Consider the following 26,922-nt stretch of genomic DNA (forward strand, 5'->3'; position numbering starts at 1 on the left):
TGAACTTGAAAAGAAGCAGGAAGGGTTCTGGCAGATGTATCTCAAAGGAATGCACTAGGGTGTATCTAACCTGGTGGAATTATCAGAAAGTGAATCACATATCAGTAAATATGTTGCAGTGGGGCTACAGGATCAGGATTTCAGAAAGTTGGAGACTGGGATTTGAAGGAAGGAAACTGAATAGAGGACAGATATAGGAAAAAGGAGCCCATTTTTGATAAAAAATGAGGATTGAGCAAGGATGGGGACAAACTATGATGGGAAAAGTCATACAGAATTCCGCAGAAGAGAACTGATGAAGCGTTGGAGAAGCTGAGGCAGGTTAGCCAAGAGAAGAGAAGTTTCAGATGTACAGGGGATCTTCAGATCTCTGAGGAGTTGTTTGGGAGAGTAGTAGATTTGTGTGGCCTCAGTTGAGATCCATAGGCGGAACCACAGAAGAGTTCAGATACACGAAGGAAGAACTTTTGGAGAGTCAGAGCCATTTTGACAGGTCTTGAACTCCAATTAGTGTAAAGTTGCAGTCAGGGCTGTAAGCCTCTTTCCAGGGTGCGGCCTAGGGCCCAGCCCTACTTGGGAGGTGGGGCCGGATGGCCCGGATGCGAAGGACCAAGGTCTGTGAAGGGAGTGAGAGAGGAGGCAGGCAGGCCCGGGTGAGGGCTGGGATCCCCTACTGAGGCGCCCAGGCCCAGCCAGGCCCCCAAGTAGCTGGTGTGGCTGGGCAGGGCTGGTCTGGGCGGGGCGAGGCTGGCGGTCGGCTAGAAGGCGGGCGCGAGGGCGGGGAGCGGCGCGGAAGCCCGGCCACATAAAGGAGCGGGCGGTACGACGGGGGCGGCTCTTTCCTGGGTGGGGTTTGTGAAGTCGTGGCCCGTTAGCAGGAAGCCGAGCAGTCGTCCCGACGCTAGAGAGAGACCCAATCCGAGCCCCCAGTCCCCGGAGTCAGCCGTGTGTACTGCGTGCTCAGCGCCGTCCGACAGCTCCCGGCCAAACTTCGCCAACTCTGCTGCCTTTGTCGCCACCATGCCCAAGACGGTGAGTGTCTGGGGTGGGCGCTGCCGGCCTTGGGGGCTCTTGCTGACCCTCGTAGCGCTTCGCGGATGGCCGGGGGCTTGGCCAGCCACGCGTCGGGTCGCGCCGCCGCGCCCTCGGCGGAGGCCTGGAGCAGGGAAGGTTAGGGGCGGAGTCCGGCTCTGGTGCGTCCTCGAGTGTAGAGGGGTCCCGGGGTAGAAGTGTGGGCCGGGCGGGGCAGGCCTCTTTCTCAGATTCTAGTTCCTTGTGTCTGGAATGCCACAGTAGGGAAGGTTTCCTTAAGGGCCCAAGGTCTCTTTTTACCCACGATGGGCCCTGGGCGCAGGGGAGAGAATTCTGATCCAGAGGAAAACAGTTACCTCAGTCCAGGAATTGGCGCTTTTATGGGGCCAGGCTGCCTCAGACCAGGATGGGCCATGGGAACCGAGAAGCAAGTAGGAGGGTGGGAGCTGCTCAGGGCGGATCCCGCACCCCCTACTCACCTTTCCCACAGCCTCCCCAGACAGCTTCAGCTGTTTCCCACTAGAAGAGGAGAGTTGTGGATGGACTCATCGAGGCCACTTACTCTTGCCCAGGAGCGCTAACAATTCACTAGACACCAGTCTGAAGGGAGGGAAGAAGACTTTGAGAAGAAGACTGGTTTTTTCCTTCTCTTCACTTGCCAAATCCCTGCCTTTCCCATTACTCACGGGCTATTTCCTCCTGTCTACTCCAGACTGTTCTGTGAGGTGTGGACTCTTCTGTGGGGCCACACCTTTCTAGAGTGGTGGTAGCTTCTAGGATCTGGTCTCCACCCCACTGTTTTGAGAAGAGAAGACGCCTCCTGGGAGTGGGGCCTAGGGGGGCCGGATGCCCAGGAGGGAGGGGGGAGGGATGTGCCTGAATAATGAGCCCTGCTTGCTTTTGTGCAAGTCATGCCAAATGGCTGCTGAGGCCCTTCCCTTGCTCTGGAAGGCTGGGTGACCACCCTGGCTTGAGTCCCTTAGGCCAAGCAGCTTGTTGCACTGGCTTAGGCTACGCAGTTCTGCCGGACCCTTCTTCTGAGGACAGCCTGAGCCTTGTAGAACTGAGATAGTGACTAGCAGTGGTGGGAAGGACTGAGGGTCCCTAAAAGAAAGGGGTGGGGGACAGTACTTTGGGTGTGTGCTGAGCTTTGGTTGCCACGTTGTTGTGTTCCAGCCTTACTGCCAAGTGATTCTTTCCTTTCCAGAACCCTGTCCTTCAGAAACAGCAAGTTTTCAACAAGTGTATACTCCCACCATCTTCATCTTTTCATTGCTCATGGTTTTATGACATGGGGCTTTTCCACACACTCCCCACCCCCATACCACATACACACAAAGTGAGAGAGAATGGTTTTGAAAAAAGAGGGAGTGGGGGAAAAGTCTCTGCTTTACAGAGGATCATAAAAATCCTTCCAGGACCCTCTCTTTGATTTTATCTCTGTGGTTGACTCCTTGGCTCTTCTTCAGATGTGTCTTTGCCTAAATAGGCATGTGGATCTCTGGGAATTGACTGTGCCCTGCAACACATGTGGCATCTCTCATCCTCAGTTCTGAAATATCTCTTATTTAAATACAACTTTAATGTGCCTGGAAATGATTTCAAAGTTATCTAAACCACCATATCTCAGTGAAAAGTGACAAGGAAGACAGCATGGTGATCTTCCTGTTGTGGAGAGAGATTGGAGTATGAGCTGTTGGACGTCAGGCCTAGGGTAGTGAAAGTATTTTTATGCAGACTGACTGAAACTTGAATCATGCTGGAAGGAGAGGGCTACATTTTGATAGACTGGAAGCTTTAGAGAATTTCCCATGCTTTTTGCTTCAAAGAAAGGTTAACTTAGGAGAAACAACTGTATTATGCCTGTTAAGACCATAGAATCTTAACCTGAAAAGGGATCTCACACACTATCTAGTAGATCTCTCTCCCTCTCTCTCTCTCTCTCTCTCTTTTAACTAATGAGGATATTTAGGCCTAACAGGAAAGGACCTACCACCTAAGGGCACATGATGACAGAATCAAGATTGGGGTCCATGCTTCTTGATGCTCATCCCATTGACCTTCTATTCTCACTCACTGAAGTATTATTGAAGTTGAGCCCCTTCTTTTGCTCAAAGCAAATTGACCTTTATTTTCAGGTCTTTCTGGTCCTTAGATAAAAGGAAGTGGATGATTTGGGCAGAGTAACTAATGTTGGTATTTGTGTGGTCTCCTGGTGAGAGTTCCAGGTGTCACCAGGTGCCTCCTGTTACTTTTCCCATTCCTTATCCCGCTGTTGAGGTATCCAGGGGCACACTTCTAGTTCACTGCATACCAGCTAGTAACTTTAATGAAGGGAGAAAATTCCTTATTTCCCATTCCTTCTTCACTAGCGTGTGTTTGTGCATACTCGGTCACTAAGTCATGTCCGACTCTTTGCAACCCCATGGACTGTAGCCTGCCAGACTCCTCTGTCCATGGAATTTTTCAGGCAAGAATACTGGAGTAGGTTGCCATTTCCTCCTCTAGGGGATATTTCCAACCCAGAGATCAAACCCACATCTCCTCCGTCTCCCTCATTGGCAGGAAGATTCCTTTACCACTGAGCCATCTGGGAAGCCTATTTCACTAGTGTGCTTTAGGCTACTTCTGGAGCATGACAGATAAGGACGATAGTGGAAAAATCAATTCATTCATTCATATGAACCATGTCTACAGTCTGTCCAGGCTTGGTTTCACTTTTACAGCCCATTTTCTCCCTTAGTCACCTATCTCCCTTTAAATCTGTTAAAACATGCCTTTCTGCATCCCTGCCCCCAACCACCTCTTGTATTCTGTGCCTCTACTTGCCAGTTTCCTGAGTCTACTTTAAGTAACCAGAATACAGAAGCTTATTAACTGCCATCTATACTTTGATGATGATAAGACAGTTGTTAAAAAAAAAAAAGTTTTCTCCCCTCTACCCTCTTTAACTTTTTTTTAGATCACAAAGTCTTTGGGACTCTGTATTCCCTAAAAAGTGACTGTTTTGAATTTTCAGGGTGTTCCTGAGTTTTTGGTTTATTGTTCTCATGGCAAAAGTGAGACCCATAATGACCTAGAATGATGCAGTAAGTCAGTAGAGAGGATAAGATTTAAATCTGTGACTTAGTTACAGGATCATTTCTTGGTAAAACCTCTTCAGTTTGTTGAGTTTTTAGCTCTAACTCAAGGGAAAGGTGATCAAATGGTCATTGATGGGACCATCCATATGAGCAAATGTAAAGAACCCAGTTCCTTAAAGTATTTGAGGGCTTCAGGGTCTGCATTCAGCTAAATTTTAACAGGGGCATGTGGACTGTTTATTCTGCCATTCCTGGCATTGCTTGAGCCACTCGAGTGGCACTAAAGTGGTACTTGGTGAATAGAAGGCAGAATATCAGTCTTTTAACCCTTGAATCAGCCCTGCCCGTAGACTTCAGGGGTGGACAAGGGATCAGGAATGGAGGTTGTGTGAGAGATTGGCTTTTTGGATCCTGCATCTATCTTTCCACTTGGTTCTCCAGTTCACTTAGCCCTCTGTGAAAGTTTAGATGGTAGAGCAGAAACCATCTTGGAGATTTCCTTTAGGATTTTTCTTCAATAGCTCTCTGGGCAGAGATGGGCTAGTGGGGCAGGAGAGCCCTTGTGGGACCCTCAAAGGTACCAGCTAATCTATATCCTATCATCTTAGGCTTGGGGAAGGGAAGGCTGCTCTGTGAGTAGGTGACAGATGGTATGGATCATAGGTCTACTAACTCTTCATTATTATCTAGCTGACTATAACAGTAGTTTGTTTTAAGGGTGTTCTCACTTTTCTCTTTCTCCTCTCAGGAGATTGCTGTACTGAATGATAGAGCTGGAAGGGACATTTAGAGGTCATTTGTTCTATTTCTCTGACTCCAATTCCAATTCTCTCTGGATAGGCTCAGTTGACAGCTAGATTTACTCTGAAATTATTCTAACAGTGTTACTTGGCAACAGTATATCTAGGTCCCTTTGTGTCTTCTGGGAGTCCCCCTCACTGGAATTACAAGACTTAAGGTCCTTAGAAGGGAGAATATCTGGCTACCCACACTACTCGGATTGGGTCTTTCCTGTTTAAGCTGGTGACAATTGGCATCATTACAGATTGGGAGCAGTCTGTTTCTGATATTTCAAAGATAGAACTGAGTTTATCATGTGTATCTTTCCCAACTCAGGATATTTTCTCCCTGCTACCTCACTCTATTCTTCTGCCCCCAAAGAAAAAACGGTATAAAGGTAGTTTCTTTTGGGTGCAGTCTGTTGGTCAAGTAAAAGAGGTAGTCTTATTATGATTGACTGGTTTTGCTGTTCATCCTTCCTCCTATTTCATACTTGATAGAGCTGAAAAAGTTTTCAGTTCCAGGTTCTGATTTGTGTTATAGGAGCAGTCACTTGGGGGGTTAGCTTAGGATTGCATTAATTTGGAAGGTGAGTGTTGGGAAATGGCAGGTAACACTGACTTGATAGTTTTCCTTCTTCTTCCATGTAAGAAGGACATATTCCCTGACCTTAGTTAAGTGATCCAAATGAAGTGGGCCTTTATGCAGGTTCTTTCTTCAGGCCCTCAGTCTCCAACTTGTCATAAGAGAACTGTACTAGTAATAGATACACTCTAGGGATGCTAAAGCTGAAACTCCAATATTTGGCCACCTCATGGGAAGAGTTGACTCACTGGAAAAGACCCTGATGCTGGGAGGGATTGGGGGCAGGAGGAGAAGGGGACGACAGAGGATGAGATGGCTGGATGGCATTACCGACTCGATGGACATGAGTTTGAGTGAACTCCGGGAGTTGGTGATGGACAGGGAGGCCTGGCGTGCCGCAATTCATGGGGTCGCAAAGAGTTGGACACGACTGAGCAACTGAACTGAACTGAACTGAGGGACCCTTCTAGTATTGATGCTCTTTTATAAGTTGAGAAATTTTTTTGGATATTGTCACTTATTATAGAGAAATATTTATCATAAATTAAGTAACTCCCTCAGTTTGATCTTATTTTCTTTTTGTAAGTACATCTGTCCATGGAATTCTCCAGGCAAGAACACTGGAGTGGGTAGCCATTCCCTTCTCCCGGGGATCTTTCTGATCCAGGAATTGAACCCAGGTCTCCTACATTGCAGACAGATTCTTTACCACCTGAACCACCAAGGAAGCCCCTACTGATGCTCTTGAAAGCCTTGATGGTACAGCCCTCAGGCCTCCCATTTTTGTGTCTTCTTCCTTCAGACATTCTTTCCTTAAAATTTGAGTGCCTTCTTTGTACCAGGAAGTGTGCTAGGCTATGCTGAGAATACAGTTGAAGAGCAGTTGCTAAAAGGTATTTTCTTGTCCCCTTACACCTCTGGAGTGTTTTTTCTTCCTGGGTACTGGGTTCAGAATAGAGAGCTTCTAGCATTGGAGTTGGTTTGTCTCATTAGTAGCTCTGACATGAACACTGGCATGAGTGTTCTGGGCCATTTCTTCTTGATTCTATGGAGGGGAAAGGGCTATATCTATGTAGGGAACAAGAAAGAAACCAACTGAGAGTATATTGTAAAGATTGTGGTTGACCTAGGAGCCTCAAACACCGAAAACTTGATGGATTTCCCCTCTTTTCTTCTCACTGCCTGCCTGAAGCATAGCTCCTCCCTGCCTGTCTCCTGCCCTGCGCCCACACCCCCAGTTCTGCTGAGAGGCTAGGAAGCTACTGAGTTATGTTTCAAGTTTACTTTAACCTCAAGTGTGGTGGTTAGATATTCTGGTAGACAGTGAGGAGGTAGTGGGCATAAACCAACCTCTTAAGGTATCTACCACCAGTGCACTGAGGGCTGGCTATTGTGGGGTACAGCATTTCAAATGCATCTGTACTTAGGATGACCCAGAGCTTCCTTAGCCTTAAGTTGTTTCCCTTTTAGCTGATTGTTCTGAGTGGTCTGGGTTTCTCACAGAAGTGTTTTGAATCACAGAGTAAATGAGCTGGCCTTGAAACTTTTTAGTTTAAGTTTAGTTTATATTTTATTTTATTTTTTTTAATTTAGACAATGTTTCATTTTTATTTTTATTTTATTTATTTTTTTCTTTTTTTAATTTAATTTTATTTTTTAACTTTACAATATTGTATTGGTTTTGCCATATATCAACATGAATCCGCCACAGGTATACATGTGTTCACCAAAGCCCAGGAAAGAGAAGTGATTTGAATGAATTGATGATAGAGCTGTGGACTAAAATTCAACTTGTCTGACTCCAGATAGGTGGGAAATAATAAATGTCTGCCTTTTAAATGGAACTCACTGCAAGATATTCAGCATTTTCTTCTTTTGTGCTATGGGTGACCAGAGACTGGACTGTAGTGTTAAAATGGTCCTGAGAGCAAGTCCTTCTGTGTATGTAGTGCTTATCTCAAAGGTTACTTTGTTTGGAGATAATCCAGATGGTTCAGGCTCTGACCTTGCTTTTGGGATTCTTTGTAGCACTTCCCAGGAAGGTAAGTGTTTTGCTTTGACTGTGAAGCATGGTAGAAAGTAGATATGTGCACAGAAAGGAGGTAAGGAGAGGAGACTAGCTATGTTTTCCTGCTTGCAACTAGGCTTCACTGTCGTAAGAGTCTTTATTGCTGCTGCTGCTGATAAGTCGTTTTAGTCGTGTCCGATTCTGTGCAACCCCATAGATGGCAGCCCACCAGGCTCCCCTGTACCTGGGATTCTCCAGGCAAGAACACTGGAGTGGCTTGCCATTTCCTTCTCCAATGCGTGAAAGTGAAAAGTGAAAGTGAAGTCGCTCAGTCGTGTCTGACTCTTAGCTACCCCATGGACTGCAGCCTACCAGGCTCCTCCATCCATGGGATTTTCCAGGCAAGAGTACTGGAATGAGGTGCCATTGCCTTTTGTTCAGGGTCACATGAAGTTTGTAACAGTATTGAAAGGAGAACTTGACTTTCCTGATTCCCAAGTTAGTGGTGTCTCACTGGACTTGCCTGACTTGAAAGGATGATGACTCTTTTTACTCATGGGACACCAACATCCAGAGAATTGGCTCTGTGGTGATTACATTAACAGTATGACCACAATGCCACAATGGAGTTCCCCTAAATAGCTTCTGCTGCAGCAGGTTTCAGTCAGTGGGTGACTCAGTTCTTCTGGGGCCTCAGAATGACTTTTTCCTCTTCCTGCCTGCCCCTCACCCAAATTCCCCGCTTTCTCTTTGCCATTTAAAATTTTGATCTCTGACCTCTTTGTATTCTCAGTGGTCCAGCTTGACATGTTCCTTGAGTTAGGAGAATATTATGGTACTTTCTTTCACTTTGGTGACAATATTTGAATACAAACTGGAGTCTCCTGACCTCAACTCTCACTACTTATCTCTAGGTTTTGTAGGCCAGACCCAATGAAGGTGCAGGCGTGCTCAGTCATGTCCAACTCTTTGCGACCCTGTGGACTGTAGCCTGCCAAGCTCCTCTGTCCATGGTATTTTCCAGGCAAGAATACTAAAATGAGTTTCCATTTCCTACTCCAGGAGATCTTCCTGACCTAGGGATCAAACCCCTGTCTCTTGCATCTCCTAAATTGGCAGGCAAATTCTTTACTGCTGCACCACTAGGAAGCCCCCCAGTGAAGGTAGCTAGCCAAAAAAGGACTTTTCAGGCCTTTATAGAAAGGGGAATATAGAGTATTGGTGAAAAACATAAACTCTGGAACCAAATTGCTTGGATTCAGATCCCAGCTCTGTGACCAACTGTTAATAGTTTTGTAGCCTTGGGCAAGTTGCTTAACTTCTGTGCTTCATTTTCCTCAACTGTAAAGTTGAAGATACCTATCTGATAGGGTTGTTTAAGGATTAAATGGGGTAAGTTTCTATAAAGAGCTTAGAACTGTGGCCAGTATCTAATCAGTGCTATGCAAATGTTATTATTATTTATGGAACTAACCCTCTGCTGGGCTTCCCTCGTGGCTCAGAGGTTAAAGCGTCTGCCTGGAATGCGGGAGACCTGGGTTCGATCCCTGGGTTGGGAAGATCCCCTGGAGAAGGAAATGGCAACCCACTCCAGTACTCTTGCCTGGAGAATCCCATGGAGGGAGGGGCCTGGTAGGCTACAGTCCACGGGGTCACAAAGAGTCGGACACGACTGAGCGACTTTCACTTTAGATCTATTTACCTGGAGATTTAGGGCGAACTCACTAAAACACAGTTTGAAAAAATGTATACATGGCATTTTCTATAGATTTTGAGAAGGGAGTTTATTGGGACATAAACAGGGCCTTGAAGGGTGTATACCCTCGAGGGCAATGGCTGTTCTGAGGGGGACAGTGACAGTTTCCATATGTGGGTGTAAACCAAGTGGCCCTAGGCCACACTGTTCTCTTAAAAATGAGTTTGCCTGAAACGAAGGAAGGCTTGATGTGCTGAAGTGAGGGGAGGATTCCCTTGTGTTGCGATTGTGGTAGATTGAAAAGTGACCAAGCCTGATAGGTATGCCTGATAGATATGTCATTTTCTGGTGAGGACTCAGCTGTACTATCTGGGCCTTTAAACTTGGAGAAAGGATCTTTTGGGTGACTTTCAAAAAATAGCTCTTTGTCTGTGCCTGATGATAGAAGCATATTGGATGCTCCTATCAGTGGGCTTGTTGTGGTATAAGGTTAGTGACATAGTTCCTAGGCCAGTGGTATGGTGACCTACCACTGTGTTAGCTTAGTAGTATTGTTTTGCCAGGTAGCTACTATGATTGGTGACTTCAAAGGTTGAAGTTTCTTTCTGTGCTTGGTGACCCTTCTACTTTGTAGGAATTTGATAGATACTTTGTATGGCCAGGATATCAATCAGAGTCTAATGAGTGAAAAATTGAGGTGTGGACATTTGATCGTATGTAACAATAACAAAGTATAATCATGAGAAATCTTTTCCTGTATATTTATTTGGCAGATAGGAGGGGGAATAAGGCATACCTATCAGGCTTGGTCAGCATTTCTTTCCTATCTTTAGTCTTGGCCTCCCTTAAATACCTGGGAAAGTTTAAGGCTCATTTTCCTCCAGTGAAGTATGTATAGATAAGGTTCCTAATCTTACTGTGTTGGTGTAATCTGCCTCTTACCCCTCCCACCTCCCTGTTCTTTTTCAGAAATCTCAGCCTGAAGGTTAGATAAGTATACAAAGATGTTTTAACCTGTTGTAATCTCTGACTGGGGTTGATTAATCTGTGGTATGGAGTTGGGGGTTGGGGGTCAAAGTAATAGTCCATTTGGGTGTCATTAGTTAAGCTATACAAACCTTTGGTATTTTCAAAAGTTTTAAGTGAGCTAATCTTCTCTCCAAATATACTCACGGATATTCCTGGGAGGTTGACTAATCCACAGAAGTTCCCTTGTTGAGACCAGAAGTCATTTTTACCTTTTAATTTTTCTTTATATTGAAAGTGTCAATGATAACAGAAATATATAACTGAAATAGAGCCCTTTTCTTCAGGTTCCTTACTCTTCTTGGCACTGGGGCCATGGTGGATCTAGCATATAATTGGTGAGAACATTTGCCACTTTGCTTCAGAGTTACACTATACCTCTTTGCTGTTACTTGGAGAGGTGCCCCAGCAGGACCTGAAGAGGGCCTAGGGAAAATTTAGATTTAGTTGCCTTTCTCTCTGCCATAACCCGGGCATTTTCCTAAGGTTGGGAGTTTGCTGCCTGGCCTTAGGCCAGTTGCCAGAGGAAACCAATGACTAAAGGCTTCCTCCCTGCGACGTCAGCTTCTGGAATCTTTCCTGATGATTCCCTACAAGTCAAGTATGCCTTATTTGGCTATATTTTCCCCCCTGAAATGCCTTTGCCACCTCAACTAGTGTCTTGTTCTTTTTCGGTACAGGGAATAACTTCCTCATGTTTGTATAATGCCACCTACAAACTTTTCTTCTTGTTTAGAGCTTGTTAGAACAGGAGGTGGCCCCTTTGTTGGGGCCAGGGTGGGGACCAGTGAGAAAGGAGAGAGGAAGATGGGAGAGCTCTGGAATGACTGATTTCTCCACCTTGCTTTCTTATCTTTTCTTGTCCTCCTCACCCCTGCCTGATCACCACTCTCTAGCTTCTTACCTAGATCTCTGATAGTTTAAGAGTAGTCTTGCATGGCCTGAAAAGGCTCAGGGTGTGGGGGTGGGGGGGGGGCAGGTTGGGCTCTCAGCATCTGAAACTACTTCTTTGCAGTAGCTAAAGCCTTCAGTTAAGTTCCGTTCACTTGCTCAGTTGTGTCTGACTCTTTGTGACCCCAGTCTGACTCTTTGTGACCCCATGGACTGCAGCACACCAGGCCTGTCTGTTCATCACCAACTCCCGGAGTTTACTCAAACTCATGTCCATTGAGTCGGTGATGCCATCCAACCATCTCATCCTTTGTCGTCCCCTTTTCCTCTCACCTTCAATCTTTCCCAGTGTCAGAGTCTTTTCAGATGAGTCAGTTCTTCACATCAGGTGGCCAAAGTACTGGAGTTTCAGCTTCAGCATCAGTCCTTCCAATGAATATATAGGACTGATTTGCTTTAGGATGGACCAGGTGGATCTCCTTGGAGTCCAGGAGACTCTCAAGAGTCTTCCAACACCATAGTTCAAAAGCATCAATTTTGCTCAGCTTTCTTTATAATTTAACTCTCACATCCATACATGACTACTGGAAAAACCATAGCTTTGACTAGATGGACCTTTGTTGGCAAAGTAATGTCTCTGCTTTTTAATAAGCTGTCTAGGTTGGTCATAACTTTTCTTCCAAGGAGCAAGCATCTTTTAATTTCATGGCTGCAGTCACCATCTGCAGTGATTTTGGAGCCCCCAAAAAACAAAGTCTGCCACTGTTTCCACTGTTTCCCCATCTATTTGCTATTAAGTGATGGGACTGGGTGTCATGATCTTAGTTTTCTGAATGTTGAGTTTTAAGGCAAATTTTTCACTCTCCTCTTTCAATTTAATCAAGAGGCTCTTTAGTTCTTCTTCGCTTTCTGCCATAAGTGTGGTATCACCTGAATATCTGAAGTTGTTGATATTTCTCCCGGCAATCTTGATTCCAGCTTGTGCTTCATCCAGCCCAGCTTTTCTCATGATGTAGTCTGCATATAAGTTAAATAAGCAGGGTGACAATATATAGCCTTGATGTACTCCTTTTCCGATTTGGAACCAGTCTGTTGTTCCATGTCCAGTTCTAGCTGTTGCTATTTGACCTGCATATAGATTTCTCAAGATGCAAGTCAGGTGGTCTGGTATTCCCATCTCTTTAAGAATTTTCCACAGTTTGTTGTGATCCACACAGTCAAAGGGTTTGGCATAGTCAATAAAGCAGAAATAGATGTTTTTCTGGAACTTTATCACTTGTTCATTGATCCAACGGATGCTGGCAATTTGATCTCTGGCTTCCCTGCCTATTCTAAATCCAGCCTGAACATCTGGAATTTCATGTACTATTGAAATCTGGCTTGGAGAATTTTGAGCATTACTTTACTAGCATGTGAGATGAGTGCAATTGTGTGGTAGTTTGAACATTCTTTGCCATTGTCTTTCTGTGGGATTTGAATGAAAACTGACCTTTTCCAGTCCTGTGGCCACTGCTGAGTTTTCCAAATTTGCTGACATATTGAGTGCAGCGCTTTCACAGCATCATCTTTTAGGATTTGAAATAGCTCAACTGGAATTCCATCACCTCCACTAGCTTTGTTCGTAGTGGTGCTTCCTAAGGGCCACTTGACTTCACATTCCAGAATGTCTGGCTCTAGGTGAGTGATCACACCATCCAGTTGCTAAATTCTTTATATGTGCCTTTTGTATGCCTAGGCTTCTCACTTGGCTTTTCTGAGTAGGCTCGGTCCAACATCCTTCTTAGTCTTATCTCCAGTCCTGAGCTGTCTCACCCCAGCTTAGAAGAGCTGAGCTTTTGACACAGCTTCAAGCACTTGTCTGTTTTTTTTTTTTTTTTTTAAGGCTTTTGAGTAGAAATGGTACATTGAAAAGACTAACAGACTGAATCAGAATTTATGGTTTTTAGTCTCAATGTGTGTGACCTTGGGCAAGTCACTTTTATGGGCCTTAGTTTTCCTATCTGTAAAATGAGAACATTGGCTTTTTCTGACATTCTGGTTACTTGTGCCTAGTCTTTAAGAAGATGATAAGAAGTTCATGGAAAGAGTTTAATAGAACAAAGACTATTTGGTGAAGCTGCTTTTTCTTCTTTAGAATGGTATTGGGAATGTCATTCTCCCTGACCCTGTTCCCAGCTATCATTGTGTAAGTAGCCCTCTCTATTTCAGTGAGCTCTGCTTAAATGTATTGGATCAACCTATGACAGAGCTTGCCTTGGATATCCTGACTTGGAGAGACAACTGTTAACTGAGAGCCATGGGTGTGGGGCCTTGGAGTTCAGCCTGCAAAGTACTGCTGCTGCTAAGTTGCTTCAGTCATGTCCGACTCTGTGCTACCCCATAGATGGCAGCCCACCAGGCTCCGCCGTCCCGGGGATTCTCCAGGCAAGAATACTGGAGTGGGTTGCCATTTCCTTCCCCAAAGTACAGTAACTGGCTATTTTGGGTCCTTGGTGACTCCAAGAAGAATGGAAGACCCTTGAATTGGTCGTTCCAGTAGGGAAGGGGAAGACCAAGAAACAAACCAAAACTGAAATGCAAATGAAATTTGACTTCTTGTACTCTCTTCCCCTACAACATCCCTCTCCTTAGGATTATGAAATTGCTTTTGGCTACATCTAAAATTGCTAAGCTCCCCTTCCCCTTCTTCTGTCTGAATCATTGATGCCTTTGTTTTCCTTGGATCAGGAGAGCTAGGTGATGTAGTCTTGGTTGGAGTGAAGGGGAGAAATTTCTAGTGAGGGAGATTGCCACAAGCCTAGTGTTCAGCCTTCAACTTATCCTGCATTTTGTGAATATGGCTTCCAGTGGTCTTAGATCTGCAGATGAAAGGGGAGGGATCTCTGAATTTCCTGTGAGGGAGTGATGGGCTTATGAGGCATAAGAGGTTCACTGGAGATGGTATACCCTTGGCTGGATCTGTTTTTACCCTTCTTCCTCCTTAGTGACATTTTGTACAGTGTGTACATGCATGCTCAGTCGCTTCAGTTATGTCCGACTGTTTGTGACCCATGGACTGTTGCCCATCAGGCTCCTTTGTCTGTGGAATTCTCTAGACAAGAATACTGGAGTAGGTTGCTGTTCCCTTCTTCAGGGAATCTTCCTGACCCAGGGATCGAACCCATGCCCCCTTCATCTCCTGAATTGCAGGCAGATTCTTTACCACTGAGCCACCGGGGAAGCCCTATTTTCTACAGTACATGCTTGTAAATCAGGGATCCCTGGCTGTATCTCAGCCACCTAGGAGTTGGCCATGAACATACTCTTCAGCTGCTCTGAACCTTCTGAAGTGAGGGCAAGATAGAAGTCTTCTTTGTGTCTGTCTTCTTTCCTCTGGGAACAAGTTCCTAGGGCAGAGAAGGCTTAGTTGGGTGAAACTGGACAATACTTTGGGTGGAAGATTCTTCCCCAGCATTAAGCTGGAATGGCCTCTGGCCCATGCAGGAGGTTGCTGCTTGGAGCAGCCACCTTGCTCACAGCCTTTCCTTCTTAGGAGCCTTCCATGTGTTAAGGATTCCAGTTGCAGGTGGTATATTAGAAACACTGTTGGTGAGGGAGAGAAAGAAAGCTGATATAGGAGAGAGATGGGGAGAAGGAAAGAGGAACCAGATAGAAGAAGAGTGTTTATTTTTATACTTCCTGTTTTTATAAAACCCAACATGGCATATGACAGAGTTTAGCAAATAGAGGGAGACATCTTCCATAAATCCACCATTTTAACATAGCAATTATTATTTATGTTTGTGTCTCATCACATCTCACATATGTACCTTAGTTTTCCATGGTATAATCATATTGTACATAAAAAAAATCACTGAAAGCTTAGGTAAATGCACTTTAGTTTTTAAAAATGAGCATTTTTAATACCTTTACAAAATTTCATCCAATGACTATATCACAGTGTACTAACCGTTCCCCTTTTGGTGGGCTTTAAAATTACTCCCAGCATTTGCCAGTATTTATATCACTGCAGTGAACGTGAATAAGAGAAAATCTAAAACCCTTAGTGTGGTATATATGGAGAGCCCTTTGATACCTGGCTACATCATAGCTCTGTCTCTAAACTCAAGTCCCACTTGTCCCCACATGTACACTAACTATGCTGTAGCTTTGTGGGATCATTTCCCCAAGTAAGCCATACCTCTTATATCTTTCACCTTTAGCATATGTTTTTCTTTCAACTTGAAATGTCAGGTGTATCTTCCTCACCTCCACCTACTCTGACACCTCCACTGGATGCTTTAATACTCCCTGTAGTATTAGTTGCAGTGTCTTCTGTGTGCCCACTGTACTTTGTAAGAATTTCTGTTATGATACTTACCATGTGGTATTGCAGCCATCTGGGCTCCCATTCTTTCTCCTTTAGCAAAACGGTAGATTTGAAAGTTTCTAACTCTTCTTGCCTCAAGAAGGGGCTGTTGTTCAGGTAGAGATGGTTAGGGATGGGCAGGCCTTTGGAGAGCACATGGTCAGTGACAGACATGGAGAAGGGTAATATATGCAGCAATAATATATACAAGGGATCCAATGTTGGATGAGCACCTGGTAGGACATACTCTAGGCACCAGTAATAGAGAAAATACACCTTGGAGAAGGATAGGGTACATTAGCACCTTTAGGGAAGAGAGGCCTGAGAGAGAGTCTGTCTGACCTTGATCCACCAGTGCAAACTTCTCAAACCACTCCAATTCTCAGTTTCCCATCTGTAAAATGGAAAGAGTAATAGCACTCTACTCCTTAGGGTTATGGGTGAATATTCAGGCACTAATGCATCTGGAGGTGCTCTGTGAAGTATGGGGCATAGGGGAGGAAGAGTAGAGCTAGGGCACCCCATAATTTTTGTTCCAGTTGGCCTCTGTGTAAGTTCTCTCTGTGTAGTTATTCACAAGATTCTGAGCCCATAATGTCAGGTGCTATAATTTCCCTGAGCAAGCATTCCCGTAGGTGCCCCACAACCTGATGCTTTTAGTGGGATATATGTAGGGAAGTCCCATCTCCCCACTTACCTGGGCAACATGGCTCCAATTGGCCCCAGCACAACCCTACTCAAAAATGGCCACAAGTGGCCGGGGAGGGAGGTACCATCTTCTCTTCAGCAACAAATGAGTGGTACTAGAGTAGAGGGTTTTCTAACATCTCTTCAGCTGGAGGTGTAAGTATTTATAGAAGCTATAGTAAAACTGGTCATCTTTCAGGACTTCTGGCCTCAAATCAGCCAAATACTGTTAGAAGGACAGAACTCATGTCTTTATATGCTCCTCAGAGGCCTTCCCATCCCACCTGTCTTGTGCAAACAGTTCGTGGAGAGCTTTAAGGTCTTTGGATAGAGATTCTCCTCCACCTAGTGTGGTTTTTGTTTTTTCCACATACTACCCATGACTCCTTCCTGCTGTCCTGGCCATCTGAAAACCCTGAATCCACCACAGAATTGTATGCTTTATAAAGGAAGCAAATTACCTGAACCTATGGAAGATCTGCTGGTCAACTATAAAACACAACAAGGGGAAGAGACTTGCTCAAGATCATGCAGTGAGTCAGGGGCAGAAGCCAGTCTTTAAGCCAAGACTCTCAGGAGTGTATTCTTTTCATTCTATCAGCTTGTTGTTGTTAAGTTGTTAAGTTGAATCTGACTCTTTGTGACCCCACGAACTGCAGCATGCCCAGTTTCCCTGTCCTTCACTATCTCCTGCAGTTTGCTTAAATTCATGTCCATTGAGTCGGTGATGCCATTCAACCACCCCATCCTCTGCCTCCCCCTTCTATCAGCTTAGCTCACTAATAATTTGTTCAATAAATACATTAATAGCTACTATTGTCAAATTGGAATTGTCTTGCACAGACTCCTTTGTTTATGTCTACTACAAAGCCAAACAACAGTTTCAGGGGCCCACTGGAAATTACCCAATGTGAACCTAGCTGGGCCCTGGCAGAATGGAGGTAAATAGTGCCAAGAAATGGGGAGGAATTTTTCCCTTTTGTGTACCTTGAAGAACCTGTTTACCTGTGAGTGGCTAGTTTGTTCATAACTAATTTCCATTCCCTTTTGCCATGTCTTCACACAATACAGTAGTGTTCACACCAAGGCAGAATATTTAAATCAAAGTTTTTAGTGGAGTCTAACAGGTAGCTATGTAAGCATTTTTATATGTCTTTGTGAAGCAACCCAGAATTTGGCCCTGGAGTATCAGGAATTACCCAGCTTTTTAAATTTTTTTACTTTTTTGTATGTGTACTGCTCATGACAACACCCTTATGGCAGAAGTCCAAGAGGAACTAAAGAGCTTCTTGATGAAAGTGAAAGAGGAGAGTGAAAAGCTGGATTAAAACTCAACATTCAAAAACTAAGATCATGGCATCTGGCCCCATCACTTCATTTCAAATAGATAGGGAAACAATGGAAACAGTGACAGACTTTATTTTCTTGGCATCTAAAATCACTGCAGATGGTAACTGCAGCCATGAAATTAAAAGATGCTTGCTTCTTGGAAGAAAAGCTATGACAAACATAGATAGCATATTAAAAAGCAGAGACATTACTTTGCCAGCAATGGTCCATATGGTCAAAGCTATGGTTTTTCCAGTAGTCATGTATGGATGTGAGAGTTGGACCATAAAGAAGGCTGAGTGCCAAAGAATTGATGCTTTTGAACTGTGGTGTTGGAGAAGACTCTTGAGCGTCCCTTGGACTACAAGGAGATCAAACCAGTCAATCCTAAAGGAAATCAATCCTGAATATTCTTCTGAAGGACTGATGCTGAAGCTGAAGCTCTAGTACTTTGGCCACCTGATGAAAGTGGTGGCCACTCTCACTCAGGAAAGAGCTGACTCATTAGAAAAGACCCTGATTCTGGGAAAGATTGAAAGCAGGAGAAGTGGACGACAGAGGGCAAGATGATTGGATGGCATCACTGACTCGATGGACATGAGTTTGAGCAAGCTCTGGGAGATGATGAAGGACAGGGAAACCTGGTGTGCTGTAGTCCATGGGCTCGCAAAGAGTTGGACACGACTGAGCAACTGAACAACAACAACTGCTCATTGTGGCATGGCCAGCAGGCAGGACTGCATTGGGTAATCTTATCATGAGAAGTTTGTGATCCTGAGGTTTAAGGATTGAGTTGGTTTTTCTGCTAAGAGATGGATAGGGCCAGACATAGTGCTGGGAGGACAGCAGGGAAATCCTATAGATCATCATGTTGGGGTACCCAGCAGCTGTATTCTGCTGTTGTTCCTGTTATCACCACTACTGCTACCATCATCCAGGCTGCCTTAGGTCCTAGACTGCCCATCTTTTCAGATTTGATAAAGGTAGGCTTTTCTGTTTTAGTAAAGGTAGGCTAATTTGAGGAGCAATAGGAGATACTTTTTCTCCCACACATTCCCTGAAAGAGAAGTATGGCCAGCATTTGAGAGATATAGGAGTAGACCTACTAGATAGGATTGGGTGGCCTAAAATAGCAAGAGCCTTTGAGGATCATCTGGTCTTTAAAGGACTTTTTCCATCTGTTCTTATAGTGCTGAGCTGGACACTGTATGAAGAATATTAACAGATACAATCTGTGCTTTTTGGTAGGGCAGACAAATAAAATCGGACTTTATTTTACAATTTTTGATTTGTTTTTTCATTATGAAACTGATACGTATTTGCTGTGGAAATAAAATAGCACTGAAAAATTTAAAATCTCCTGTCTTCTGCCCTGATTATTCTCTAGAAACAACCAACATTTGTGTGAACTAGTTAGTTAATGTGAATTTAGACTCCTTTTTAAATGCATTTATACACATAGAACTTTAAATACATACATAATATAAATCCATACTATTCAACTACTTGTTTTTTAAACTTACCACGTGGTGTGCAACTTTTCATATCAAATCAGATTTTAACATCTGTGTGGGCTCATTAATAATCAATTTATCAAGTGAGTAGAACACTTAAAAGCATTTAAACGTTTTTCACAAATGAAAAGGGCTTATATTCTTCATTGAATGGAAAATAAAGAGAACACTGCAAGGGTTTTCCTACCTGAGACCTGAGAGAGAAGGATTTCTGGAGAAGGTAGGAGTTGTGGATGCTTTTGTTGGGATAAAGAATAAAATGATGATAGCTCTTCCCCTTTTCAAGCTCTGTAGGCCCCACTTTTAGAGATTGCTGTGATTTCACCCATGCTTAAGTTATCTTAGTGGAGTGATTGGTGGTAGTGAAACAAGAGGGAAGGTGGAAGGGCACAATCTATAAAAGAATGATATAGCCATCAGTTCAGTTCAGTTCAGTCGCTCAGTTGTGTCCTACTCTTTGCGACCCCATGAACTGCAGCATGCCAGGCATCCTTGTCCTTCACCAACTCCCAGAGTTTACTGAAACTCACGTCCATTGAGTCGGTGATGCCATCCAGCCATCTCATCCTAGGACATGACAAAAACTGGTCAGAACCAACTAGGTCCAGGATGGTGGAAAATTTGCTTTCCAGCGGAACTTGAGTGTCATCATTACTCATTATAATACATTAACATGCTAAATGACACATCCAACAACATGACAGTTCTGTTGTTGTTGTTCAGTCTCAGTTGTGTCCAACTCTTGTGGCCCCACGAAGAGCAGCATGCTGGGTTTCTCTGCCCTTCACCATCTCCCTGAGCTTGCTCAAACTCATGTCCATTGAGTTAATGATGCCATCCAGCCATCTTGTCCTCTGTTGTCCCCTTCTCCTCCTCCCTTCAATTTTTCCCAGGATCAGGGTCTTTTCTAATGAGTTTGCTCTTCCCATCAGGTGGCCAAAGTATTGGAGCTTCAGCATCAGTCTTTCTAATGAATATTCAGGGATGATTTCCTTTAGGATTGACTGGTTTGATCTTGTAGTCCAAGAGTCTTCTCCAACACTACAGCTCAAAAGCATCAATTCTTCAGCATTCAGTATTCTTTATGGTCCAACTCTCATATCCATACGTGACTACTGAAAAATCATAGCTTTGACTATATGGACCTTTGATGGCAAAGTAATGTTTCTGCTTTTTAATATGCTATCTATGTCATAGCTTTTCTTCCAAAGAGCAAGTATCTTTTAATTTCATGGCTGCAGTCACTATCTGCAGTGATTTTTGGGGGCCCAAGAAAATAAAGTCTGACAGTTCTGAGGCTCAGTATAAAAGGCCAAAAAGTCAGCTGTGGCCCAGTTCCTGGAAATCCCCACTCCTTCCCCAAAATAACTGGGATAATCCTCCTACTCAGTAGCCTAAGAAATAACCCAATGCATAAAAACTAACTGCCATATTTCAGGGCTCTCTTGCTTTCTGAGATGGCTCATTCTTTGTCTGTGGAGTGTGTTTTTAAATAAATCCACTTCTTATCTATAACTTTGTCACTGAATTCTTTCTGTGATATGATATCAGGAACCTCAGATTTGCCTGGGACTTCCCTGTGCTTAAAGCATCCCCTCTCCCTTTTCTGTGGTTTTGCCAATTTGGAGTAATTTGATTCCAAACAGTACATGACTGAGAACCCTGTTCCTCAGACCAATTCTGGGCTGCTGTAGCTATCTGAGGTTGAGGAAAGAAGCTGTGTGTGAGTGTGTGTGTATGTGTGCGTGCATGCGTGTACATACACTTTGTTGGTGTGCACATGCCTTTCCAGTCTTCCCCAGAGAAGAATAGTGAAGTTGGATTAGAATCTGCTCATCCCATACTTACCAGGGATCTTGTCCAGGTGGCAGCAAATTAGAATTTTGCAGAGTGTTCTGTTATAGCTGAAGCATCTAATTGAAGAGTTGAGAAAGAGTGATTTTTGAAATGCAAATAAATACAGTTGACCTTCGAACAATGGGGAGGTCAGGGCAACCCCCTGCCCCACCCATGTACTGCCAGTTGAAATTCTCCTTTAACTCTACAGTTGGCCCTCAATATCCTTGGTTCTACACCCACATATTCAACCAACCAACCACAGGTTTAGCCAACCACAGATTGTATGGTACTGTAGTATGTATTTATTGAAAAAAAATATTTTTATTAAGTGGACCGGCACAGTTCAAAGCCATGTTGTTCAGGGTCAACTGTTAAGTTCAATTCAGTTCAGTTGCTCAGTCATATCTGACTCTTTGCGACCCCATGAACTGCAGCACGCCAGGCCTCCTTGTCCATCCCAACTCCCAGAGTCCACCCAAATCCATGGCCATTGAGTCGGTGATGCCATCCAACCATCTTATCTGCTGTCCCTTTCTCCTGCCCTCAATCTTCCCTAGCATCAGGGTTTTTTCAAATGAGGCAGCTCCTCGCATCAGGTGGCCAAAGTATTGGAGTTTCAGCTTCAACATCAGTCCTTTCAATAAACACCAGGACTGATCTCTTTTAGGATGGACTGGTGGATCTCCTTGCAGTCCAAGGGACTCACAAGAGTCTTCTCCAACACCACACTTCAAAAGCATCAATTCTTCAGCGCTCAGCTTTCTTTATAGTCCAACTCTCACATCCATACATGACCGCTGGAAAAACCATAGCTTTGACTAGACAGACCTTTGTTGACAAAGTAGTGTCTCTGCTTTTTAATATGTTGTCAGGTTGGTCATAACTTTCCTTCCAAGGAGTAAGTGTCTTTTACTTTCATGGTTGCAATCACCATCTGCAGTGATTTTGGAGCCCAGAAAAATAAAGTCAGCCACTGTTTCTACTGTTTCCCCATCTATTTGCCATGAAGTGATGCGACTGGATGCCATGATCTTCGTTTTCTGAATGTTGAGCTTTCAGCCAACTTTTTCACTTTCCACTTTCACTTTCATCAAGAGGCTCTTTAGTTTTTCTTCACTTTCTGCCATAAGGGTGATGTCATCTGCATATCTGAGGTTATTGATATTTCTCCCAGCAATCTTGATTCCAGCTTGTGGTTCCTCCAGCCCAGCATTTCTCATGATGTACTCTGCATATAAGTTAAATAAGCAGGGTGACAATATACAGCCTTGATGTACTCCTTTTCCTATTTGGAACCAGTCTGTTGCTCCATGCCCAGTTCTAACTGTTGCTTCCTGACCTCCATACAGGTTTCTCAAGAGGCAGGTCAGGTGGTCTGGTATTCCCATCTCTTGAAGAATTTTCCACAGTTTATTGTGATCCACAGTCAAAGGCTTTAGCATAGTCAATAAAGCAGAAATAGATGTTTTTCTGGAACTCTCTTGCTTTTTCCATGATCCAGCGGATGTTGGCAATTTGATCTCTGGTTCCTCTGCCTTTTCTAAAACCAGCTTGAACATCTGGAAGTTCACGGTTCACGTGTTGCTGAAGCCTGGCTTGGAGAATTTTAAGCATTACTTTACTAGCATGTGAAAGTGAAGCCACTCAGTCATGTCCGACTCTTTGCGACCCCATGGACTATAGCCTACCAGTCTCCTCCGTCCATGGGATTTTCCAGGCAAGAATACTGGAGTGAGTTGCCATTCCCTTCTCCAGGAGATTTCCCCAACCCAGGGATTGAACCCGGGTCTCCCGCACTGTAGGCAGATGCTTTACCATCTGAGCCACCAGGGAAGTCACAAGCATGTGAGAAGAGTGCAATTGTGCCGTAGTTTCAATATTCTTTGGCATTGCCTTTCTTTGGGATTGGAATGAAAACTGACCTTTTCCAGTCCTGTGGCCACTGCTGAATTTTCCAAATTTTCTAGCATATTGAGTGCAGCACTTTCACGGCATCATCTTTGAGGATTTGAAACAGCTCAACTGGAATTGCATCACCTCCAATAGCTTTATTTGTAGTGATGCTTCCTAAGTCCCACTTGACTTCACATTCCTGAATGTCTGGCTCTAGGTGAGTGATCTGTACACAGTTTACTAAAAAACAAAGTCTGGACAAGTGACCATTCCTGTTCTTAGAAGCTTGCTAGTTTGAGGGTATTGATCATTCTTGAAGAAGCCAGGCCAGGCAAGGAGAAGCAGGATTACCAGAAATACAGGCTCTTTTGTGCCCACTCATAACATGCCCCACCCTTCCCTTGTCTTCTTAGTTCCCAGACTTTCATAGTGGGTGGAGCAGAGCTTATGCTTGCCCAGCTTTCAATCCTGGAGGCTCTGCCGTCAGAGGTTGACCTTGACTAGACCAGGTGTACTATAGGCCACTGAAGGCATTATTGTCTTCCCCTTTAGACAAACAGGAAGCTGCCTGCAAATTGAGTGATTGGAGCTTTCCGAATCCTCGTGGGGCAGGGAGAGCAAGGGTCTGAGGTCATATTCTAAAAAGGGAAAGGGAATGACATTTTAAAGAATTTCTTGGGCTACTTGAGAAGGCTTGGATCCAAAGTATCTTTAGGCATTTATTGTACTCCAGGCTTGTAAGAAGATCTGTGTTTTCAACATTTATTGGTTATGTGATCTTTTGGAAGCCCCTTAACCTCTTTGAACCTACCATTCTTCATTGATAAAGTAGAGATGATAATCCTCAGTGTTGATGGAAAACTTGGATAACATTAAAAAGCCCATGAATGTTAGTTCTGTAGAAAAGCAAGCATATAGGATTCAGGTGCTCAGAGAAGCATAAATCGTATTTTTACACCCTCTGTTGACAAAGGCAGTAAAATGTGATCAATGGATAAAAGACTTTCACTTCACCATTAAGAATGGTTCTGATCCTTAAAAGAGTAAGCCTCAGTTATCAGGAAAACTTCACTTCTGTAGAACAGATCATTTATAGACCATTTGGGACCAATAATGTATTGCCATATAATCAGCTCTCAACTATCCATAACAAAAACATTCTTCTCCTAGCTATGTGTGGACTGCCTGACCTAAACCATATGAGCCCAGAGAATGCAAACTCCCTTGGCTTTTGTAATAGTCCAAACAAGACATAGTTATGTAAATATTTCCAAAAAAATTCTTAAAGTAAAGTGGTTAGATCGCTACTGCTGAGTTTAGGGAGTAGCTGTCTGCTTTCCAAGTAGTTCCCTGTTTAAAAGAGCCTTTTCAGATATGAATTGAAGGAATTCCTTTATAGGTTGGCTGGCATTGTTCTGAAATTACTTTTCAATGTTCCTAGCTATACTAAGTCCATGTATGGACCAAAAGAATGAAAGCTCCTAACCAAAATACTGATAATTCTTTACATTTGTAATATGCATTGTTGTTGCCAAAACCCTTTTTACCACTATAATTATTATGTCATTTGATACTCATTAACTCTCTGCAGTTAACAAGTTAGGAATGATTAACCCTGCTTTTTGTATGGGGAAACTGAGGCTCAGAGAGGTTAAGTGACTGCAGAAAGCACTCAGATGATGAATAAGGGAAACAGGACTTGAGTGGGAGACAGAAGACTTTGACTTTAGACTACATGGTGTGGAGGGTGTAGAATGGGGAAATGAGTGTTGTTTCATAAAGGCCTGGACTTAAGCCTTAGTCATGATTAAGTCAGAGTTCTAAGGTTAGAAAAGAAGTTGCAACTTTAAATTAGGCCCTTTCCCTGTTCTAATAGTTGCTAAACCTCCCTTTAGTCTCTCCTAAAATATCATGGGGCTTCCTTGTTGGCTCAGTGGTAAAGAATCTGCCCACTAATGCAGGAGACGCAAGAGATGTGGGTTCAATTCCTGGGTCAGGAAGATCCCCTGAAGGAGGAAATGGCAATCCACTCCAGTATTCTTGTCTGGAGAATCCCATGGACAGAAGAGCCTGGCGGGCTACAGTCCTTGGGGTTGCAAAAGAGTCAGGCATGACTTAGTGTTTAAACAACAACAACAACAAAATATCATGAGTGAAGAATAAAATTTAGAGAGAATTACAGTAGTTGGGGTCTCTAAGTGGATGTCCACCTGTCATATTGTTCATGTTCTGCCTGCTTGGGGCCTGGCCTGACACTTGTTTTGCAGCTGGCTTTCTGTCACCCTTCTTGCTGATCTCAGACTACTGTCTTCAGGGCTGGTCGAGCTTTCCAGCTGATTGGGCCAATAATTTACATGACTTCGCTTTGCTCTTGGACGCATAGATGTTGCTTGTTAGGAAGTGAGAATTGTTTGAGGATTGCTTAGGCCTAGCTAACATAGGGTCTTGTTTGGACTTTGGTGGGAACATAATCATTGGTCTAACTTGTTGAGTGGAAGAGGTACTGAGAAATTGTGAAAAGAGCACTCTTCTGGAGTTGAAGAAATGGAGTTTAGTCTGAGCTCTGCTTCTAGCTTCCCAGAGCAGTCTTGGCCAGGTCTTTGTCCTTTGGGGACCATGATGTATTCTACAAAGTATTGGTTTGGCTAATGTCTGAGGGCCGTTCCTGCTCTGAAAGGCTATAATGTATTCAGAGATGTTACATTCCCTCAGTAATTGCTCCTGGTCTGCCCCACCTTGGGTAGGGGGTTTGTGGCACACATATCAGATATGCTCTCAATCTGTGTTATACTGGTCCAAATGGCAATTCTACTAGCTCTGAGAGGTTGAGAGTAATCAGCTACACCTGGCTTTAGAGGAGACCCCCTTCATAGAAAGGCTTTGGAAATGCTATGGAATATAATTGGGTGGAGGGTTAGGCAGGCAAGGGTGGCAGGAATCAGACATTGCCTGATCTGGGTAAGAAGGGAAGAGGTGCTCTGGAAAGGTAGTTCTCGGGGAGCCCACCAGAAACAGGCAGTAGGATGATATCATGAGGTAGACAGTTTAGTGTAGTTCCTGGTCCCAAGTAGTTGGTAAGCCCTCAGGAATGTGACACTGTCACTAGGAAATATGTCACTAGAGCAGTCAAAGGCTGTGGAAACAGCCTTCCTTTGTCACCATCCCCATTGTGTAGTGTGAGGTTCTTGGCGGCAAATGGGAAAACCTGTTTTGTAACAGCAGATAGGGCTGATCCTTCAAAAGAAGGAAAATTCATAATGCTTGCTTAATGTCAAAGCTTGTGAGGTTGAATTTACTAGTGTTGATACATTTTAGTTTTTTTTTTTTTCCTTGTGGATTTGAAGCAAGGTTAGGAAAAGTGGGAAATTTGAGCTCATTACCCTAGTGGCCCTAAGAGCTAGAATGAAGGTGGAGTTTAACTTTTAGGGCTGCCTTCCTTATGGTAGAGTGTTGAGTTCTTCATGGAACCAGCCTCCTGATCCAGTGGGAAAGTCCAGCTTGCCTATACAGTTAGTTGGTCTTGGCCAGCTTGTGGAAGCATGTTGTAAACTCAGGTCTTGGCTTAGGGCTTTGGGCATCAGTATTTTTTTAAGAGCTCCCCTAGGATATTCTAATTCTGAAGCCTCTCCATGTTACATCTGAGAAAACTGAGCCTGAGAAATGGAGGTCCATACCGGTGCCCACACAGCGTGAATATAGCTGAGCTGAGCTGAGATTGTCTAGGGCTCTTTCCACTCCATTTGTAGCTGGAAGTAAAGGTGACCCAGACAGCTCATTCAGGCATCCTCTAAACTTGGTTTTGGGGCCTGAATGAGATGGGAGTTATGCACCATGCCACCTGCTCCAAGTACTAGAGGAAGGGGTGAGGTTCAAAGAACTAACTGGACCCCAGGGAGGTAAGCAGCTCTCTTTAGAGCTCAAATTCAGTGTCTGGGCATGTGCATACTGGTGGTGGTGTGGGAGAAAGGATAGGACAGGATGGAAAGTGAGTAATGCTGTGGGCACCAAGGCACTCAGTTAGTGGGAACATTACAGAGAGTTGGTGAGTAAGAGCCCAAGGACGTGGTGACCTCATTCCTCAGTTACAAATAGAAGTGCTGGGCTGAGACCCTGCCCTGTGTCCAAGGTAAGGTGCTTTGGAACTGAAGACTGCTGATTCTCTACTTCCTGCTTAAGCTGGATAGCTTTTACATCTGACTAGGTCCCAGTCC

General features: G+C 44.0%; 1 protein-coding gene across 1 annotated transcript in view; it reads left to right on the forward strand.

The window, feature by feature from the left end:
• Positions 1 to 754: 754 nt before the first annotated feature.
• The window catches only part of MSN (moesin), a 72,785-nt gene continuing 46,617 nt past the window's right edge, over positions 755 to 26,922 (forward strand). The window contains 1 exon segment of the mRNA XM_027533314.1: positions 755 to 1,032. Within this exon segment, the coding sequence (XP_027389115.1) occupies positions 1,021 to 1,032 (12 nt within the window). The 5' untranslated portion in view covers positions 755 to 1,020.

This window comes from Bos indicus x Bos taurus, chromosome X, assembly GCF_003369695.1.
Source record: "Bos indicus x Bos taurus breed Angus x Brahman F1 hybrid chromosome X, Bos_hybrid_MaternalHap_v2.0, whole genome shotgun sequence".
NCBI lineage: Eukaryota > Metazoa > Chordata > Mammalia > Artiodactyla > Bovidae > Bos > Bos indicus x Bos taurus.